We start from the raw sequence: 21544 nt of genomic DNA on the forward strand, positions 1-21544 counted from the left end.
ATAATTAATATTAAGAAGCGGTATAAGGCTAAGCTTATGCGAGGGGTATATATTATAAGTATTTATTAGCCTAAAGTAACTTTTAATTACGCTAGGGTAGCGTAGGCTATAAATCTAACTAAACGAGACGTCGAGGTACTTAATAAGCGGCTTAAGTAGTAATAAACGAATCTCGATCGAGGTCTTATCTATTACCTAATCGACCTTGCGACTAATAAGCTTTACGTCTTTGTTAATAGGTTATTTACGAATAATAACGACCTTATTTTGTAATTAGGGTATATTATTATCCTAACTAACGAGAGTATAAGTAAGAGCGAATTTATTATATATAGTAATATAATTTATTACTCGTTAATTAAAAATAAGTAGGTAATAAGAAGTATATTAGCGTCGGAAGTCTACGATATAGTTAACGGCGTTAACCTCTCTTATGCAATTTTAACGACGCTAAAGAAGATTATTAATCGAATTAGCTTTTTACCTATTCTAACGGTTATTTATACTAATTCTTATTCGCTATACGAATACCTTATTAAATTAGGAACGACGAAGGAAAAGAGGCTTATAATCGATATTATAGCCCTTAGGTAATCGTACGAAAGGCATAAAATACTCGAGATCTATTAGATTAATAATAAAAATAACCTCGCAAACGCTTTTATAAAAGTAGTACTAAATAAGGGATTAGAGTAATTCGTAGGTAGTAAAAAAGTTACTATATAAATAGAGGGATAGGTTATATAAAAAGAATAAAAAAAAGGGGGAAAAGGAGACGACTTAGTAAATAGGCCCGAGGTCGAATTATACCTCTAACTATAGCGGTTAAATTGATAAAAAAAAGAGAAAGTTAGTATCGGATTAGAAGTCTAATTTAACTATAGTATATAGCCGACTGCGCAGGGGCTAATTAGGGGCCCTATTTACGATTATCGTAACTAACCTAACTTACGGTTAGAACCTCCTTTTTATACCTATGCAAATATCTAGATAGTTCAATTGATCTCTTCGTTAACTACGGTTCGAACTAACTACCCTATAATAGGGATACTAACAGAGATCGACAACTCTGGGAATGGGTGTCTCAACGCATTCGGCAGAGCTAATCCCCAGATCGCCAAGATCTGCCAAATTTTCAGGGATTCTGTGAACCCCAGCCTACTGTAAAAAGAAAGCTGCAGGCCGAATGCGTTATGCTTGAGTCTTAGTGCCGACAACTTTGACAACTATGGAAGTAATACCAAAAGTAGAATCTAACGACTCATACCGCATGGGGCACTCATAGCTTTCTAAACATCTATCACTTTTCATCGAACTCTAGAAATGTCTCAATTGGTTTATACCCTCAGCTGAAAAAGAACGCTAGGACGTATTGCCGACATCATTTTTCGATTGAGATTCGGGTTATACCGTTGTAAGGATACACTACTTCGCTAAATGATGAGCATGATGGCGGGTTGCAATAGACGAGATCCTCCCGACTGCCCGCCCCTTGCTGTTCGATATAGAGGTGCACTCAAAACGGAGCCTTCGCGGCTGCATGTAGATCTTTTTCTGAAGTCGTGCAAGGATGGAATCATGGATACACCTGCTTGGAATGAGAAGGAGAAGTTAACTCTTCCTTCAATCCCTGCGCTCTGACACGCTTCTCAGAGCCGCAATAGATGGAGATCCAATTTGTATGGCTACCAAGGCGTGAATGTGGGATTAGTCGAATGGAAAACTGGTATACTCTGGTTATTATCCCTTGCCGTCTTCGATATGATGGTGGCATTGGGGAGTAAACGCCAGCACGTGGAATGAAGGCAAGGGACGTAAGATTGTTGTTGTGTGGAGTGCGCTTCAACACCCGGAATGATGCTGGGATTGAATAATCAGAATGACTAGAGCGACTGCTATGGATCAATGTAGATCATAGACAACTCCGTCTTTGAGATATTTCTGAGATGGCGAGGAATACTGTCTATGCAGGGGATGGCTTGGATGCCCTCATTCCTTGGGGTCTGAGGAAGACTAGTGAAGCGATTGCTGACGATCTCAGAGTCTTCCGACTGGTCATGTGTGGAGATAGCATCTGTTGAATAAGTCTTCTCAAGACAGGATGAAATGTATAAAGAGCGTTGCTTGTCCGTCCCTGATAAGACTTCTTTTCCCTTCATCATCACACTCAGCAAGCACATCTCATCTGATCATCTTCTCTTCACTCTTCAGCAATCCTCATCCATCTTAATCAGCATCATCTGCCACTTCCAAACTTCGACCTTCAAGTCTACCTCAATCTTTTCAAAATGCAGTTCTCCACCGCCGTCATCACCGCCATTGCCATGGCCCTCACCGTCACCGCCGCTCCTGGCACCGCTGCTCCGGTCAAGAGAACCCTCGACACGCTCACCTACGCTGATGCACAGAACGTCTGCGGCCAGAACCTCAGCGTCAGCTGCTGCAACCAGGTCAGCGCCGACACCAATGTCAACGACAACTCGGGATCCGGAATCCTCTCCGGCATTCTGGGTGGCGTCCTCGGCAACGGCGGCTTGAAGCTTCTTGATGGATGCTCCTCCCTCGGAGCTGGAAGTGAGATTCTCCGATACCAAATGTCTCTCTCTAATGCTAACACTCAGTAGTCGCCAACGACCTCTTGAACAGCAAGTGCAAGCAGAGTGTTGCCTGCTGCAAGTCCGATGGCAACACCGTGAGTCCTCACCGAACTAATATGACGAATCGCAGACTTCAGCTGACTTTGATTTCTTCAGGCTTCCGGTCTCGTTGCTGTCCAGCTTCCTTGCATCCCCATCTCTGGCCTTTTGTAAGGAAACCCAGAGGTCTCCATCTTCATATTAATGGTTGTTCAACTATTTGGAACTACGGGACTACTTGGCTGAAGGGCACGATGGAGGATTCGGGGTGGTGTATGAGTTCGAGGCAACAAGATGGATTCGATTCGCGATTAGGGTTCTACTCTGATAGATAGCTTTCAAAGGCTTTCAAATATACTTATTTCCTTTCAAACTTTTGCCCTAAGAACATCCGAGAAGAGTAGAATGAATTCTCAAGCAATAGTCCTAGATTCATGCCGGATGGATTATGGATCATGGATGTCAAGATGACGAGTTACAATTATCATGGTCAATATGCCTACCCATATCTCAAGCAAACACGAGTGGATTTTTCTTTTCGGAAAGCAAAAGCATCACTGTGACGTACCAGGCTGATGTACCCACAGCCTAAATGTCCTACCTCGAGCTAAGATATCACTACCTCTGGGAGAAACGTTTACAGGGTATGTCGGGAATCACGGACATTTTGTCAAGCCGGATACCATGGCTCTAGACTACGCATCTATTCACTTGAGACAGGGCTGATATTAAACGGAAAACAAGAAAAGAACTAAGAGGTACGTCGGAGATTCATCCGAACGCTTCGTTCCCTAGGTGGTGGTTGCCTGACTAATCGGGTTCGTCGGAATTCCGAAGAGTCCCGTACTTAAGCGACGAATGAATACAACCGTATTCCTAACTCAAGCGACTTTTGAATTGTATCCGAAGCCCTATGCAGGCATTGCCACGAGGACGCTCCCGCGAATATTGCGGGGTGCAGCGCGTGCGGAGGTCGGGACGAGCAAAAATCCCGTCGCTAAGGATAGTCGAGTCGATCTCTCAGGAGAGGAGCACGCCTATCTCCTAAGTCCCCAAAAGCGATCATCGTTGCTCTGTCTCGTGTTATAAGATGGACAGAGGACCACTTCTGATACTAATGGCAGAAGAGACATTAAATGCTTCTGCGATACACCCGATATTCAAATCTTTGAACTGCAACAATTACATCATGAACCCCTTGAACTCTCAAATCTCCCAAGACAGTTACCATTGGATCTCGAAAGCAATCGATAGTTTGGATCCCGAGACGGACTATGAGACCATATGGCGTCTGACATCAAGCTACCAGCTTTCTGACTTCGCCAACAACTTGATCTACACCCTTACCTTCCCCAACTTTGTCATTCCCCTACATGGAGCGGAAGTAGTGTGGCGCTCTGACGGCGGCAAAGTCGTCCATAAAGCCGTCGACAGAGTCGAGAAGACGGAGCACTACAATATGGCGTGGTGGTACTACGGTCCCAGTGATCAACGTTGCCGAGATGCCGTTGAGAGAATCAATCAGCTACACGCTGGGCTCGCGCGACAGTACCCTGGAAGATTTTCCCACAACGAGGACTACGTCTACACCCTGACCTTCAGCGCCGTGTTGATGCATCGCCTGAGGATACGGCTCGGTCTGTCAGGTTTCACGGAAAAGCAGCAGATTGCTGCTCACCACTTCTGGCGGGACATGGGTCCTCTGTTCAAAGTCGAAGGCAAAGGAACTGTGAAGGACTATCCAGGAGATTTTGATGGATGTATAGCTTTCTGCGAGGCGTATGAGAGTACACCTCGAGAGTACAACGAGAAATCTCGATACATCGGTTTATCCATCTTCAATCTCTTTGCTTACCGCTATTTCCCACCGGGCCTGCGATGGTTCGGCATGGCGTTCCCTCGAGCGCTTTCTCTGCCTACGACACTGAGCGCTTTTCGCATCGAGCCGGCCAACCCCTTACTGGCAGCCATAATCATCTTCATCGTGAGAACAGTGTTCCTCGTCACGGAGATCTTGCTGCCCGATCCCAAAATTCCATTCTTCGAAAGATTGGAGACACTGCCAGAGATGGAGGCACAAAAGCGGAAAGAGGAGATAAGGGCCTTGGACAAGTCCTATGAGCAATTCATCATGTCTCAGTTGAGCGGTCCAGGCTGTCCGTTTAGCGCAAAGATGCAATAGGTATCACAAGCTGGAAACTTGCTACCGAGTATCGGCCAGACAGAAACAATGTCTTTGGCATAATTCCTCAATGATCTATCATCTATCGAAATAATGAACATCTAAGTCGCTTTAAGTCCTAATTGTCTCCTTCTTGAGCCAATCTCGCCAACTCTGGTCGGCAAGAATATGTCTGACTCTAGCCTCGAGCCATTCTGTATTTCCCCAGAAGCCCCAAGATGCCTGGAAGCGGCACCAATCCACCAAGGCAGTCTCCCAGTGTCGCACGAACGTCTCCCAATCATAATTCTCGGGCCCCTTACCTGTCGGCTTTTGGCTCAGGAGAGTACTTCGATACTGCTCCAGAATAATCCTCTCACCCTTATCCATGGCTAGCTGATCCGGTATGTCTTCGTGCTGAGTGAGCATCTCAACGGGGACCGAACAGGTGAAAAGCTTAGCGAGATCGCAGCTGCCAATTCCGAGTCCCGCGTACTGGAAGTCGAAGAAAGCCACCTTGTCGCCAGATTGAGTCGTGAAGAGGTTTTCGGACTTGACGTCGCCGTGGATGTATGTCTCAAACGGCCTGCCAGATGGTGTGAGGAAGTCGGCAACTAGCTCGGCAATCGAAGAGGATGAACCCTCGACGGGGTCGCAGAATGCCGAAGACCATTCGGAATAGTCGTCTCTGCAAAGCGATCCGTATTCTTTCCGTCTGGTAGCAAGGTATGTGTACCCTCCGTTCAGCCACATCTTGGGCTCCGTAACGCCATTACCAGCCTCCCTTCGTTTCGCCTCTTCAAGCGGGGGCAGCACAAATTGCCCAAGGTCATCCGGCAGCGATGCCCAAGAGCTGCTGTGATACTTTGCCAGCCAGTCCAGCGCAGCATTCACCTGCTTGCGATTGAGGACCAATCTCTTTTCACCAGCCACGGGAAACTCTGGCCGCAGGTCCGTGATGATGGTGGCGGTGAGACCCTCAAGCTCTTCCTTGCGGGGCTTGCCCTCCATATCTAGAGTGGAAGCGAGGCACTTTGCGACAGCGACATCATCTGATAATCGCGGTGCAATCTCTTGGTAGAAGTATTGCTCCACCTCGTAGCTTAACATCTTGCGCAGGTGGCCCTCATCTGTTCCCTTGGCGCGTGGCGGTGAGATGAGTTTGATGATGAGGCGATATGTCCCATCTTCTTCTGAATGGATAGCTAGCGGGTTTTGATTCGAGTTGGCGACACCATTGGTGTTAGCAAGCTTTGCAGTGAGGGCACAGATGTGGCCGTAGCCCGCCCAGAGAGTTTGAAGCTCAGTGAGGGAGACGAGCTCAAGGCCTAGCCATGAGAGCATGATTTCGGCGACATGACGAGGCTGCTTGAGAGAAGCCATGGCGATGGAGAATGTGGCTGCCGCGAATACCAATTGAGTGCTGCCGATGCTAATTCCCGTGAATGGCGCCTGAGCGATGAGATGAGTGAAGTTGGATGAGAGTTGATGAGGTTCAGTGAGCGCCACATCCATTTCGAGAACGTTTCTCAGGTGGGTCCCGATAACTTCGTCCAGTCTCAAGCTGCCATGGACTCAATAAGGAGTAAGAAAATTTGCAACAGCTGCGCGAGTTTGTGAATTCCGAAATTCGAAAAGCCGATTGGAAAACAGAACTTGAAAAGCAAAATTCAGAACTTGTCAGCACAGCTGAAAGTAAGTTGTCAATCACCTAACATCTCATGCAAGTCCTGGCTCGGCGTTTATCAGCCGTACAAACTATGCTTGCGCAGCTGGCGCCACCTGGGGAGAGCAAGTGGGAGAAAATCCGAGCACAAACATGTCACTCATCGTCATTGTAAACTTGCTCACTCTCACGACCTCACCATTAGACTCCTACCGTTCACCGGCCAAGGTATCGGGGTAGAATAATAAAGCCACCAACATGTGGTTGGGGAGTTTGGGATAATCTCAGCGATCTGCCCTCAGGCCATCAAGGTGCCTTTTAGCCCCGCCGCAAGATACTCCTACTAAAGGCGGACTTCAAGACGCCGTCGTCAGCTCCCGTATCAAGAGCATAAAGTTCTGTCTTCACGAATTCATTTCGCCTCTCATACTAAAAGAAACATGGGCCGAACGCAACCGTCAGTTGGGCAGCCACCGGCGGCCTTTCGGAAAGCCGCCCGAGCCAAGAAGGCCAAGGTCACCCTCAATCAGCTGATTCCATCACTCCTCCCTACGCACCCACGAGCCCGGCGCGGAATCGACTCAGCCGAGCTGATCATCGAGCCTAAGTCAGCGATCAAGGAGAATAGAACCCCCAAGGCAGAAGGCGCTGATGTTTCGGAAACCAACGGGCCATTCCACATCAGACTCCAAGTTGCCGACACTCTTACAGCCGCTCACGCCTTGGTGACTGAGAAGGCGGAATCGAATCGCCCGGTAGACATAAGTAATAAAGAGACGCGGGTTGCAGTTCTCAACATGGCCTCACCTCTTACGCCGGGTGGTGGCTTCGTCAATGGTGCCGGTAGTCAGGAGGAGTCATTTTGTATGCGGACTACGCTGCTGCCATCTCTCAAAGACGAGTACTACCGTCTGCCAGAGCTCGGTGCTATTTACACACCAGATGTACTGGTTTTCCGAGATGAAGATGCGGACGACGTGTTGGAGAAAAGAGACCGATGGTTCGTGGACTGCATCAGCGCCGCCATGTTGCGGAATCCAGAAATTGAGCGAGACGAGTACACTGGTTTCAGCCACTACGTTCAAGAAAAAGACAGACAGCTCATCCTGGAAAAGATGAAGATTGTGCTGCGGATATGCCAGCTCAAGGGCATCAAGAAGATTGTGCTCGGTGCTTGGGGATGTGGTGCCTACGGGAATCCAGTCGCCGAAGTGGCCAAGGCGTGGAAGAAGGCGCTACTACCGAGGAACGACGGAAAAGGGAAAAAGAAAGGGAACAAAGAGACATGGAGCGGGATCGAAGAAGTCGTCTTCGCGATCAAAGATACCGGCATGGCCGACGCCTTTCAAGAGGCTTTCGGGAAGGGCATTGAGAGAGACGTAGAAGCCGAGGTGGATGAATCCGATGAGGAGATTGATATCGCTCAAAAGAACAAGGAGGAGCTTCAAGCAAGGATTGCCGAGTTACAGCAGCGCATCGATGCCACACCAAACCCGCAAGTCAAGACGGGCCTCAACTCAATTCTTGCTGGGTTGATAAGCCAACTACCCGCTGATTCGGGAAAAGAAACTGACGGAGAAGAGCAAGAAAGAGACGGAACAGCGGACGACAGCGGCGATAGTGACGCAGGTTCAGACGAGGCATGAGTCTAGCCATGAATTATGATCTATTGATAACACTATTGCCCCCTAAAGATGTGCCCAGCTCACTGTCGGATTGTGTTCCTCCACTTCAGAATCAAGACTGGCTACAAGAACGGTTAGAAAATGCCCCCATGTCAACGTCGGACAAAATAAGCCGAGGTGTTACCTGCCACAGCTTCGTAATACGTGCGCGACTAGCTGTGATTCGTACAGCCTCGGTCAATAACTCCCCTGCTGGACATTTCTGCCGGTATAGCCGATGAACCGATGAACTAATCCCGGCCGAGGCTATCATCATCAAGTGCAGGGCACATCGCCATCTGATGGTTGATGCAGTCATCTGTTATGGCCAGTGCGGTACTTTCGAACATTCCTCTCAGCTCTCGCCAGCTCTATTATCATTAGCAGGACAGTTTAGCAAACCACGTAGTCTTTCTCAATACTGTCGGTGATAGGCAAAACGGGAACATCCAATACTACCCATTCTCCAGCGCATGGGGTTGTTCAAAGTTCCTAAGACTGAACCTGCACGACTTCTATAGCCTTTCCTTGAGTTGAATTAGGAGTCAACGTAATTACTTCGTGTTGGCGAGTGATTTCGAAAACACAACGTAACTAGAATCATGAAACTCTGCAATCGTCTCATTGCAAAATGTTATTGAGTATGAACTACCTGAGCTTCTAGAGCCTAACTTAGGTCGTTGTCTATAACATAGATCCTTCATCTTCTACAAGTTGTGGACGGTGCTGTTCCTAGTCCACCTACGGAATGTCTTGCCATAGAAGTAAAATATCGTCCCACAAGCACAGAAAAAGACGGTCAGCGCCATGTTGGTCATGAAAGCCGGTATGAACCTATTTGTGTCAGCATATGGCATCGGCCAAAAGAGAGAAGTTTAACTGACCCTGCCTGTATTGTCCAAGGGGTAATGAATTTACCCATGCCGTATCCCCACACATTCTTGTTCACCGTGATAGCAACCATGAGAGGACCAGTCACTGGCTTGTAGCAGTCGATGGCGTAGGTGCTGGCGATACTGGGTAAAGCAGCAACCTGGATGCCTGCGCTGGCGTAACCGAGGACTACGATGATAGGCCAGGACCAGTGGTTCTGATATCCAATAGCGGTGATAATATTACCAAATATCATGATGATCACGAATGGAATCATAGCAGGGAGACGCATCTCAGGCTCGCGGGTGCCGTTGTTTCGAGCAGTCGCACGGGCGGATACCCAATCGCTAAAGGGGCCAGCGGTGACGAGTCCAATCAGCGCACCAACAAGAACTGCCAGATTGGTAAAGCCTACAAGAGTTAGTCTCATACAACAATTGTGGATGCGATTTTAGGTTTACGAGGCTTACCGATAGACTGCGAGCTCATATTATAAGGGGGTGCTGCGAAGACTTGAGACTGCGTGAGGTTTAGAATGAGGAAGTTGCTACAACTCCAGCTCACAACAAACGACGCAAATACCACAATGGGGAATCCAAAAAGCTTCCAGGGAGTCCAGAGGTCGAACCAGATGGTCTTAAGGGGCGAAGAGTTGCGTTGGAACAGGTACCACTGCTGCTTAGAGGGGGTTCCCTTGCCAAGGTACGGGTCCATATCCGCAGTCCGAGTGGGGTTCAATGTCTCGTCGGCAACTTCGATTGTGACAGCGTCTTGAGTTGGCTGAGAACGAATCCATCTTGTCTCTGGGAAGCCAAAGAAGGCGTAGACAATGGAGGCACCTGTCAGCGCCAGCGCAACGTTGAGCCACCAAAAGTTCTGCCATCCAACATGATCCGCCATCGGGCCTGCAATAACCGGCGCAATCTGAAAGGGTTAGCCAAGACTGCCTCCCACAGCCGTTAAAGCTAGACCCACCATCAAAGATCCCATATTGTCACGTAACAGGGATAGTAATCGCACCTCACAAAGTGCCCGTCACGTGCTGAATCACGTGTCTATCTCAGATATCGTGTATATAGACCTTCTCCTTTTGTCTATTTCCACTTTGATAGTTAAGCCACTTTTACCACACTCCGTATGCCCATTGCTGCGTGCCATAACTCGTGACACATATAAACGACCCAGTATAGCGTATTCCAGCGGCCACGGTCGTGTAGGAAGTAAATATCGGCGATGACTTGCGGTTGCAGAGTCTCTGAGGGACCGGCGCCGATACCGTTGAGTCTAAAATGCAGTCAGCTTGCATTTCCATACCGGAGATTATGAAGAATCAGAACTTACACGCAAGCACCCATGAAAGAGCCGTATGTTGTGGCTTTCGCTCGAAGAACATGAGACGCAAGGCAGACTAATTGAGAAACAATAAAGACTGGGCGTCGACCAAATGAGGACGAAATCGGAGCCCTTTCAAAGTTAGCCATGGCTTTGAAAAGCTAAATATCCTTCTGTGGCCTTACCATATGAAATTGCTGAATCCAAGGAGCAGAATGGTCACTCCCGTAAACTGAATGACGTCTTCTAGGTTGCTGTTGTAGTCTCGAATAAGGTATGGAAACATGGACGCAAGAGACAATGGAGCAAAGCCTTGCGAGAAGGTCATTAGAGAGACCGCGCCCAATGTAGACCATTTCCATGATGCTTTCCAATTCAAAGGGTCGTGCGGGTCCTGGGATGGTTGAGGGACAAGAACCACCGTCGAGTGTTCGCTCTTGATGAGGTGATGCTTCAAAACATCGGCCATGACCTCAGTGCCAGGCACAACCTCGATGTGAAGCTCATGTTCAATCTCCTCGCGGGTCTAAAGGAACGTGTTAGTGGAACTTCGTACATGAGACAATGCTGGACTTACTGTTTTTTCCGGATCTTTCGACATGGTTGCGATTTTCCTTTTGGCTTGCGATTCTACGTCTCGGGAGTGATGCGATAAAAAACCACGGCGATGGATTGGAATAGACGTCGTAACATCGGGGCGCGGACGTGGGCAATAAATGTAGATACAGGCCTGGCCACATCGACCGATACAGTCGAATTACCGACGCGATCTGCGACATCAACCTGTCGACGGCACAACTACGCGTCTAGTGTTACCATGATCCTGGGTCAACCAACCTCAAACATTCGGCATGTCGTCGCGGCAGCTGCCTACGCTCAGATATCAAAAGCCGAACCACTAGGTTGAACTCTATGAGCTCTCCCCACGCGACGGCTGGGGGAAGAATGCGGGGAAATCTGGAGAGAGGCCTAGATGGGGCAAGGTGAACTTCAGCTCATCTGACAGGCTCTCATGAAATCTATCACCGGAGCTAAGGTCAAGCAGCCATCCCAGCATTACATGGGGTTGACCAATCACCCCGTCGCCGTTTTTGAGGAGGGTGTGCCGGCAGCTTAGCATCAGTCCTATACATCCAAATCGGCACCATGTTGCCGGCATCAAGACAGGGGATGTCACCCCCAATCCTCCGACATTTTTTTGGAAGGAGCTTTATCATTCCGTGGGAAATACTTGCGCGCGGCTTGGCGATTCTTGCGGTATTGGTCGATACGCCTACCAACGCAGCAAGTCTGCGGGTTATGTCGGATTAGAAGTCCAATTCGACCGCGGCATATAGCCGACTGCGCAGGGGCTAATTGGGGGCCCTATTTACAATTATCGTAGCTAGCCTAACTTATAGTTAGAACCTCTTTTTTATACTTACTACGTAGATATTTATATAGTTTAATTAATCTCTTCGTTAACTACGGTTCGAACTAACTACTTTATAATAAGGATACTAATACTAATTAGTAGTTAAATTCTATTATTATAAATTAATAAAGTATCTCGCTACGTAAAAGAGACGACCTCTTAATACCATATAGGATAAGAGATTTGTACTAATTAACTTTACGGAAATAGATAAAAAAGGGGGCGATTTTCGAATACTATATAAAATCGAGCAATCGTAGCCCTTTACTACTTACGAGAGGTCGACGTTTACTACGTTAAACTACGTTAATTAACGGAACTACTTAAGTAACTAGCCTTTTACTATTGCCCCGAGTAGCTTTTTTATTAAACGATTTTTCTACGGCCGGCTTATAATTAGAAATTAACTAATTAAATTAATAAAAGTATAGTATAAAAGAGTACCGCGCGATTAAAAAAGGGGATCTCTAAATATAAACATTCTTATTTAGTAATAAAAGTAACCTTATAAGAGTTATTAAGCTAAGAGATTTATAGTATATAGGAAAGTTTACTACTACGAGGACCTTATAAGTACGACCTTAAGCCCGCGATCTAAATATTAGTATCCCTATTATAGGGTAGTTAGTTCGAACCGTAGTTAACGAAGAGATTAATTAAACTATATAAATATTTGCGTAAGTATAAAAAGGAGGTTCTAACTATAAGTTAGGCTAGTTACGATAATCGTAAATAGGGCCCCTAATTAGCCCCTATATAGTCGGCTATATACCGCGGTCGAATTAGACTTCTAATCCGATACTAACTTTCTTTTTCTTTTATCGATTTAACTACTACGGTTAGAGATATAATTCGACCTCGGGCCCGTTTATTAAGTCGTCTCTTTTTCCCCCTTTTCTCTACTCTTTTTATATAACCTATCCCTCTATTTATATAATAACTTTTTTATTACTTATAAATTACTTTAATCCCTTATTTAGTACTACTTTTATAAAAGCGTTTACGAGGTTATCTTTATTATTAATCTAATAGATCTCGAGTATTTCGTACCTTTTATACGATTACTTAAGGGCTATAATATCGATTATAAGCCTCTTTTCCTTTGTCGTTCCTAATTTAACGAAGTATTCGTATAGCGAGTAGGAATTAGTATAGATAACTATTAAAATAAGTAGAAGGCTAATTTAATTAATAATCTTCTTTAGCGTTATTAAAATTACGTAAGAGAGGTTAATGCCGTTAACTATACCGTATACTTTTAATATTAATATACTTCTTATTACTTACTTATTTTTAATTAATAAGTAATAGATTATATTACCGTATATAGTAAATTCGCTCTTACCTATACTCTCGTTAGCTAGGATAATAATATACCCTAATTACGAAGTAAGGTCGTTATTATTTATAAATAACCTATTAATAAAGACATAGAGCTTACTAGTCGTAAGGTCGATTGGGTAGTAAACGAGACCTCGATCGAGATTCGTCTATTACTACTTAAGCCGCTTATTAAGTACCTCGACGTCTCGTTTAGTTAGATTTATAGCTTATACTACCCTAGCGTAGTTAAAAGTCGCTTTAAGCTAATAAATATTTATAATATATACCCCTCGTACGAGCTTAGCCTTATACTACTTCTTAACGTTAGTTACGTTTAGATCGACGAGGTTAATCTTCTTACCCTGCCCTTTTTATTAAAAAACGACGGTTTCCCTTTCGATTATAAAAATCCTATTATTAAATACTAAGGGGGTATTTATTATAAGGACCTCTTTTAGCTTCGCTACGAAGCCCGCTTTTTAAAGCTCCTTATCCTCTTTTTTTATAAAATTAATATTAAATAGGCCTAATATATCGTCGGTCTATATTCTAACGATTCTAAATTAGTTACCTTCGTACTCTGCGACTAATAAGTACGGGTCGTACGTAGAGGTAATTATTAATAGTTAATTAATATAAAAATCGTAATAAGTAGCTTACTAATAAGTACCTGATTTTACGAGCCTATATAGTAGCTTAAGTACTTTAATAATCGTACTTTCTAAGTACTTACTAACTATTTCTTTTAGTAAATAGGCTAGGATTTTCCTTATGAGCCTTATAGCTAATTAGGTATAGGCCTAGGTAATATCACGGCTCTAAATCTCGTATCCCTTCTTCTATAATAATACTATTAGTACTATTATTAATCGTTAGTTATAGCGCTATATAGTAAGCGATTATATAAGTAGCGTCGCCTTTTTAACGTTACCGTACCCCTAAATTACGTATTTAGACTTCTCGTATAGCTAGGGTATTCCTTTCCCTTTAATCTTACGAACTATTCGTAATTTAAATATGCGGAGGTTTATATATTTTTCTAAGTCGTATAGGATAAATCGATAGACCCCTCGATCGCGAAGAGTATCTATTTTAATAAGATCTAATCTTTTATATAGTTTTTTAATAATTATAATTACGCCTTCCTTACGTAGTTTAATTACTAACTCGAAATCGGCTTTCTTTTTTATTATATAAAAAGTATTAATTACCTCGTTATTAATAATAAATTACCGCGTTAAGGCTTGCCGTCGTAGTCTTCTGCGACGTCTCGCTAGTAGTATTAGTACCCTTTTAGCAATTTCCTTTTCCTCGTCGTTTATTAGTATTACTACGACGATTTCGTTAAGGATAATTTCCTATGCCTCTACTACGGGTTATATAGTTTCCCCTAGCTCTTCTTCTTTTTATAAGTTAGAAATTACCTCGTTAGGATCTATATAATACGGTCTAACTACCGTAATTAATACTTCGAGTAGCTAGTCGCGATCTCTTATAATTATATAAGAGCGCTCGTTAATAGAAATTAACTTATATAGCCCAGCTTATTATTAAGTAATTTCGCGCTATACTCGTACCTCCGAATTTAGTAACATATCTAGATTATCCTTTATATCGGGCCTATTACGTATAGTAATTACCTCGTTAACTTATTTTTTTATACTTACCTCGCGCAGTGCCTATATTACTTTTTTAATTACTCGGGCTCGTTAGCTTATACTTAGTAATAGTAGTAAGGCTAAGGTCGTTCTTAAATATACTCTAAATACTAATAGCGTTAGTATAAGTCTATTAGGCCCTATAGTATCGTTATAGTATTTAAGTGCTATTTAGAGGCATTCGTCATTAGTAGAATCCGGATTTTCCTTTTTAATAATTCTAAACGCCCTTTTTAATTACTAGTATACCCTCTCTACTTTTCTAATATTATAGTGCGCTTTAATAAGTACGACTTTTAGCTATATACCGTAGGCCGTCGTATTATCCCTAAATTCTACTAATTTAAAACTAGAACTAGCATCGGTTCTAATACCGTCTAGCGGTCCCTAGTATATATCGATCTAGCTTTTTCGTAGGGCTGCCTATACTATTTTTACTTATAAATCCTAGAGGAATTGCCCTATTTAGAAAGATATAGCTACGTCGATTATATATAATACTAGCCGACTATTTAAGTAGAAAATATCGACGACGATTTCCTAGTTAAAATTAAGCTTATTACGCAATTTAAACTTAAATCTGCGTAGGCTCTGCGCATTTATCTAATATTAGTAGCACATTTTTATTAACTACTCTAGCGCCCCTATTTTAATATTATTATTATTTAATTACTTTAAGAAGTTATATAGCCTCGTAACTAACGAGTACCTAAATCTCTAATATAGTTTTCTAAGCTTATTTTCCGTTAAGTAATTAATCGACTTTATATTATTAATAAGCTTTATAAACGCATACCCCTATCGTTATTCGATTATTTTAAAGTGCTTATTACTAGAGATTCTATTCCTCGTATTATCGAATATAATACCTAGTCGATCTATATTTTTTAGATATAAGAGAAATGGGGTATTAATAGGTAAAATATAAAAAGTTATCGTTCCGAAGTACGTTTTTACTTTTACTATACTTAGGGCGACGATTTCTTTACTTAGGCCGAAACTAATCCTCGTAATACCCGCTGTTAACGTATTAAGCGTTACTAATACGATCTTTTATAGCGCCTAGAATTACCCTTTTCTTCTAGTTAATTATTGCGATACCTTAGTATCTAGGATAATTTTATAAAAATCGTTTAAGCCGTACCTTTTACTTATATAGAATACTTATATAAGCTTAGTATTCGAGGGATCTAAGTAGTATAAAAAGGACCCCTCTAGTTACCCTTAAATATGCTTAGTACTATATTCCTTTTTTTAAAATATTAAGAGAGAGAGCGTCTTCTCTTTAATTGTTAAGAGAATAGGCTTCGGCCCTATTAAATTCGCTTTTTTAACCGCCTCTATATCCGTTATCTAAGGGACCTTCCCTTACTATTTATAAATAAAAGCCTATTTATTAAGAGCTTCCGCTACCCTTTATTCGTTTAGCCTCGTATATTTTCTAAAAGCTAACGGGGTAAAAAAAGAGTAGTTAATATCGTTGATTTTATTATAATCTAATTCGTTAATATAGGGGGTAAGATCTTCCTTATTTTCTAAATCTCTTATAGGGGGTATATATTTTAGGCCGCTATTTTAGTTACCGTCGCTAGGTTCTATACCCCCGGATCTACCCTTATATATAATAAGGAATTAATTAAATTAATAAGGGCTAGTTTTACTATCTATTACCCTCGACTTTTTATACTATTCGTACGATTTAACACGCTCTTCCTTAGAGTAGTTACTTAATTAATATCTATCTTTTTTATAAATATAGTATTACTTCTTTTATTACCCTACTTATAAGTTAAATCTCTACTTATTTAACGAATCTAGGCCTCTTTACTAGCGATTACTATATTTAGCCTCTTTTCTTTTCTTATTATACGTTCGATCGACCTAATATTACTAATAAGGGCCGTCGTATACCTAGAGATAGGTTTAGCGTAGTATTCTCGCTTTAATATTAAAGCTAGATCTTAGTTTCGAGTAGAGCGTCTCGTAGTTTTCGGGTACTTAGTATAGGGTGATTTTTACTTTTAGTATACGCTAGACTGCGGTATAGAGATATCCGACTTTCTACTTATTTATTTTTTTATTTAGCTAGGTTTTCGCTAGCTTATCGATTTAATTAATAAGCTTTTTAAGGATCTCTACTCGCAATTTGCCCTCTATTATTTTAGTTATAAATATAAAAAAAATCGCTCATAGCTTAAATAGGAGCTCTAGGTTCCTATCATAGGTCTCGAAGCGGCTTCGGATTGCGTTAATTATACTAAGAAAGTCGTTTCGATCGAGATTACGTACCGCTTCGTAATAATAATTAGAGGCTTTGCCTATGAGTACGATATTAATTACTAAATAGTACTAGTATTCCCTAATTCCGACTTTTTCGTAATAATTATAAAATATTATTAGGGTTTTTTATAAGACCTTATACTTCCCCCCAGAGTATAATTTCTTTTTTAGGAAGATCTTTTTAAAGTTTATAAATTACCTCGTATTTATTATTAGATTTTAGGTCTCTATATACGATCCTTGCGTCGCTACGTATTATTAATAACTTCGGGTCGTTTACTTCTTTTTTTATTAGCCGATCGGCGCCGAATTTCGCGTTAGTAGTAATAACGAGTCGTAAATTAAAATAAGCAGAATTATTAATTATCGTACTTTTAGTACTATATTTTACCCCGGTATATCCTTTTATAATAATAGATTTCCGTTAGTAATTATAAGGAGGAAATTTAGGTCGTTTACCGTTTTTCTAAATTTGTTAAAGCGATTATACGCTCTATTAACCTATACTTAGTTCTATAGTACGAATTCCTCCTCTATAATTATCGCTATTAGTATTTCGTATAGCTCTCGTAATTATAATTACGCTAGTAATACCCCTCGCCCATAGAGGAATTTATTAATAGCTTTTATAATTCCTAGGCTTACGCTTACGAACTATTTATCTAGCTAGTAGCTAAGGTCGTTTATAATCTCGTAAAATAAGAGTTACCCCTATAGCCCCTTTTTTTTATAGACTTTAGTTAAATAGATTAATACTACGTTAATTTACTTACCGTTAGGCTAATCTGCGATTTTATATATCCACGTCCCCTAATAGTCCGGGTTAATATTTACTTACTTATAAGGGATTAGGATTCTATCTAGGATCGGGTTTTGTCCTTTTTTTTTTACCTTAACTCGCTAAGGGCCGTGCTCTAGCTTATATTTATATTAATAGTCGCTAGTATATTTAATCTTAATAAGAATATATCTAATCCGCGCGCTAGTCGTAGTAAATCCGTACTTTTATTATTTAATAAATTTATTAAGGTCTAAGAGATTCCCGCTTCCTCTTGCCGTCTTACTATTACTCTCGTTTTTATTATTTCTAGCGATTACTATTACCCTTCTAAATCGCTAGCTATCGTACTTACTAAGATCCTCTTTTTCGTTTAATATAAAAGGTAGGTTTTAGTAGTTCCTTTTTATAATAATAGTAGCAGACGTTTATATTACTATAAAAAGATATAGTAATTAGTCTCGGGATCTTTATTAGTTACTAATTTCCGCTATCCCGTATACTTCTAGCTTCTTAAGCCTCGTGCTCTTTATAATTTCTAAATAGCTTCTTTCCTTAACCTACCTCCTCTAGGGTAGTATTCTATAAGAATAGTCGAAAGTAAACGCTAAGTAGCTCGTAAAAGAGCTATATAAGCTATTAAGAACCGTATAGGCCGTTAAGTATAGTTAATAAAGTTAAGCCCTCCTTTTCGTAAAATCGTATATTTTAAAAACTTATTAAAAATACTTACTTATCGCTCGTACGCGGTGGGGTTAGATACTTTAGAGATCTTATTTTTTATAGCCTCTCGGTACCCTATTTTATATCTTTTAAGTAGTCTTTTTTATAACTTAATTACGGTTAAGTAATTATTGCTTACTAGCGATCCCTTTTATTACTTAATTAATTTCTTAAAATTAATAATCTCGTGCTAGGAGCTAGTATAAAAAGAAGCCCTTAAGCGGCCCTCTAGAGGATTCTTTTCTTTTCCCCTCAGATCCTCGTTTTTTTAGCCTTTTCTTAGGCTAATAATAACTCTAGCGGGAGGTCGTAGGACTACTTTAGGATAGCCGCCTTCTTCTTAAGTTAATTTCCGAGATCCGTAATACTCTTAGCTCGATACTATTAAGACTTCTAAATCCCCTCTTCCCTCGTTAGACCGTCCCTTATATTATATTTTTAAATAATACCCAGGGGGTAGTTAAGGGAACTACGAGGAGATTATTTAGATCGCGGGCTTAAAGTTATATTTATAAGATCCTCGTAGTAATAGACTTTCTTATATACTATAGATCTCTTAGCTTAATAACTTTTATAAAATTACCTTTATTACTAAGTAAGAATATTTACGTTTAGAAATACCCTTTTTCGATTGCGCAGTGCTCTTTTATATTATATTTTTATTAATTTAACTAGTTAATTTCTAATCGTAGGCCGGCTATAGAAAAGTCGTTTAATAAAAAAGCTACTCGGGGCGACGGTAAAAGGCTAGTTATTCAAGTAGTTCTATTAATTAACGTAGTTTAATATAATAAACGTCGACCTCTTATAAGTAGTAAAGGGCTACGATTACTTAATTCCGTACGGTATTTAAGAATTACCTCTTTTTTCGTCTATTTTTATAAGGTTAATTAATACGAATCTCTTATCCCGTACGGTATTAAAAAGTCGTCTCTTTTACGTAGCGAGATACCTTATTAATCTACAATAATAGAATTTAATTATTAATTAGTATTAGTATCCTTATTATAGGGTAGTTAGTTCGAACCGTAGTTAACGAAGAGATTAATTAAATTATATAAATATTTACGTAGGTATAAAAAGGAGGTTCTAACCGTAGGTTAGGCTAGCTACGATAATCGTAAATAGGGCCCCCAATTGGCCCCTGCGTAGTCGGTTGTATACCGCGGTCGAATTAGACTTCTAATCTAACAAATAGTTTTTTTAAAATACCGTACTGCGAGAGTCCTTTATACCCTATACGTTTTTAATATTTTTAACGCTCTTTAAGAGTAGCTAATTTATTATAGCTTCGGTACGCGCGGGCTCTATTTTTATACTTTTATTAAATACGATATACTTTAAAAATCTTATATATAATATATAAAACTCGTATTTATTACTATTTAAATATAGGTTCTATTATTATAGTCTTTATAATATACTATATATATACTCTTTATATACTACGTAGTTATTACTATATATTAAGATATTATTTAAGTATATAATATAAATAGTATTAACCAAGCTATTTAGAATATTATTAATATACGCTTAGAAAGTCGTAAGTACGTTAGTTAGCCCGAAAGGTATAACTAAGTACTTAAACTACTTATATTTAATATAAAAAGCCGGTTTTTATTTATTACCCTTAGCTATACGTATATAGTAATATACGTTTTTAAAGTTTAACTTTATAAAAATAAAAGTATTAAATAGTCTATTTAATATCTTTTTAATTAGTAATAGCGGCGTTCTATTTTTTTATATAATCTTATTAATTACTCTATAATTAATATAAAGTCGTAGTTCTCCTCTTTTCTTAAGTATAAAAAGAATAGGTACTCTTACTAAGCTTATAAAGGGGCGTATTTAGCCCCTAGCCTTTATTTTTATTAAATAGTTACGTAAGATCTTAAGCTTATAATTTAATAATAAGTAAATAAGTCCTTAGGGAATAAGCGCCGTATTATTTAATTTAATATAATAATTATATAATACTCTATTTAATAACAAAATAGCTTTTTTTTTAAAAATAAGTTATTAAAATCTTAGTAATATAGTTTCTAATTCTTAACTATATTTATTAATATTACGTTACTATTTATAGCTAAGTTAATTATAATATATATAAGTATTACTAAAACTAAGTCGTTTAATAACCCCTTTTCTAAAGTATCTAAGTAAATATATCGTTTATAGATTAAATATTACTATTTTTTTTTATTTCTAATTAATTAATAAGTCAATATCCTTTAGCTAGGGGAAATTAAAAATAAGTATAAGTACTATAATATTAATTATTACGAAATAATATAGCTATGTTTTTATTACGTAGTTACTATTAATAATTTAAAGCCGTAAGTAATAGCTTTTTAGTATTTTTATTTATTTACTCTCGACGTTTATTAGTTATAATAATAAGTAAATTCGTAAATTAGTATTAAAGTTATTAAATAGCCCAATACTAACTACGTTCCTTTTTATTCCTAAATTAATAAGGGCGCTTAGCTTTTTTTATATATAATTTAAGTATATATAAATTAGGATATTTAAGCGCCGCCCTTATTAATTATTAATTACTCTTTTTATTAAAATAATATTCGAGCTCGTTATTAGTCTACGCTACTTAGCTAGAGCGAGGTCTAATTAATAGTTAATAATTTTATATTCTTTTTAGTTATATTTATAATATATAACGTTCGGGTAGTTATTAATAAAGTACCCGGTTTTATTATGATTATAATATTATTAATATTACTCCCGTAATTATAAATAATCCTTTATAATATAACTAGTTCTTTTATAATTATAATATATAATATCCTTATTAAGTAAGTTATAACGTATTTTTTATATATTTAACTTATTAACGCCCCGGTATTTTCTTATTAACTCGTTTAAGTTTAAGTTAAAATATTACTTAGGGAACGTTCGTAAGCTCCTTATTAATAATAAGGATTATTTAATACGTCTTATTAATAATACTAACTATAAGTAAGTTTATAAAAGTTCTATTTATAATATTATTATAAAGCGTAGCTTAAGCTATAA

The 21544-nt window shown here is 39.9% G+C and overlaps 4 protein-coding genes across 4 annotated transcripts; 2 read left to right on the plus strand and 2 right to left on the minus strand.

Moving 5' to 3' along the window:
* Positions 1-2288: 2288 nt before the first annotated feature.
* CLUP02_09166 (uncharacterized protein) lies at positions 2289-4818 on the plus strand (the record flags this gene model as incomplete). Its single annotated transcript, XM_049288145.1, has 4 exons — positions 2289-2574; positions 2625-2692; positions 3546-3684; positions 3881-4818. The coding sequence occupies 4 exons, from the start codon at positions 2289-2291 to the stop codon at positions 4816-4818; spliced, it is 1431 nt and encodes a 476-aa protein (XP_049145289.1).
* Positions 4819-4929: 111 nt separating this feature from the next.
* CLUP02_09167 (phosphotransferase) lies at positions 4930-6312 on the minus strand (the record flags this gene model as incomplete). Its single annotated transcript, XM_049288146.1, has 1 exon — positions 4930-6312. The coding sequence occupies one exon, from the start codon at positions 6310-6312 to the stop codon at positions 4930-4932; it is 1383 nt and encodes a 460-aa protein (XP_049145290.1).
* A 591-nt stretch (positions 6313-6903) lies between these two features.
* CLUP02_09168 (uncharacterized protein) lies at positions 6904-8109 on the plus strand (the record flags this gene model as incomplete). Its single annotated transcript, XM_049288147.1, has 1 exon — positions 6904-8109. One exon carries the CDS (start codon positions 6904-6906, stop codon positions 8107-8109), a length of 1206 nt encoding a protein of 401 aa, XP_049145291.1.
* A 725-nt stretch (positions 8110-8834) lies between these two features.
* Positions 8835-10933, minus strand: CLUP02_09169 (uncharacterized protein; the record flags this gene model as incomplete). The annotated part of the gene is made up of 7 exons (XM_049288148.1): positions 8835-8961; positions 9012-9411; positions 9471-9924; positions 10128-10284; positions 10342-10464; positions 10518-10858; positions 10910-10933. 7 exons carry the CDS (start codon positions 10931-10933, stop codon positions 8835-8837), a joined length of 1626 nt encoding a protein of 541 aa, XP_049145292.1.
* Between the last annotated feature and the right edge of the window lie 10611 nt (positions 10934-21544).

The sequence above is a fragment of the Colletotrichum lupini genome, chromosome 4 (assembly GCF_023278565.1).
Source record: "Colletotrichum lupini chromosome 4, complete sequence".
Classification (NCBI taxonomy): Eukaryota; Fungi; Ascomycota; class Sordariomycetes; order Glomerellales; family Glomerellaceae; genus Colletotrichum; species Colletotrichum lupini.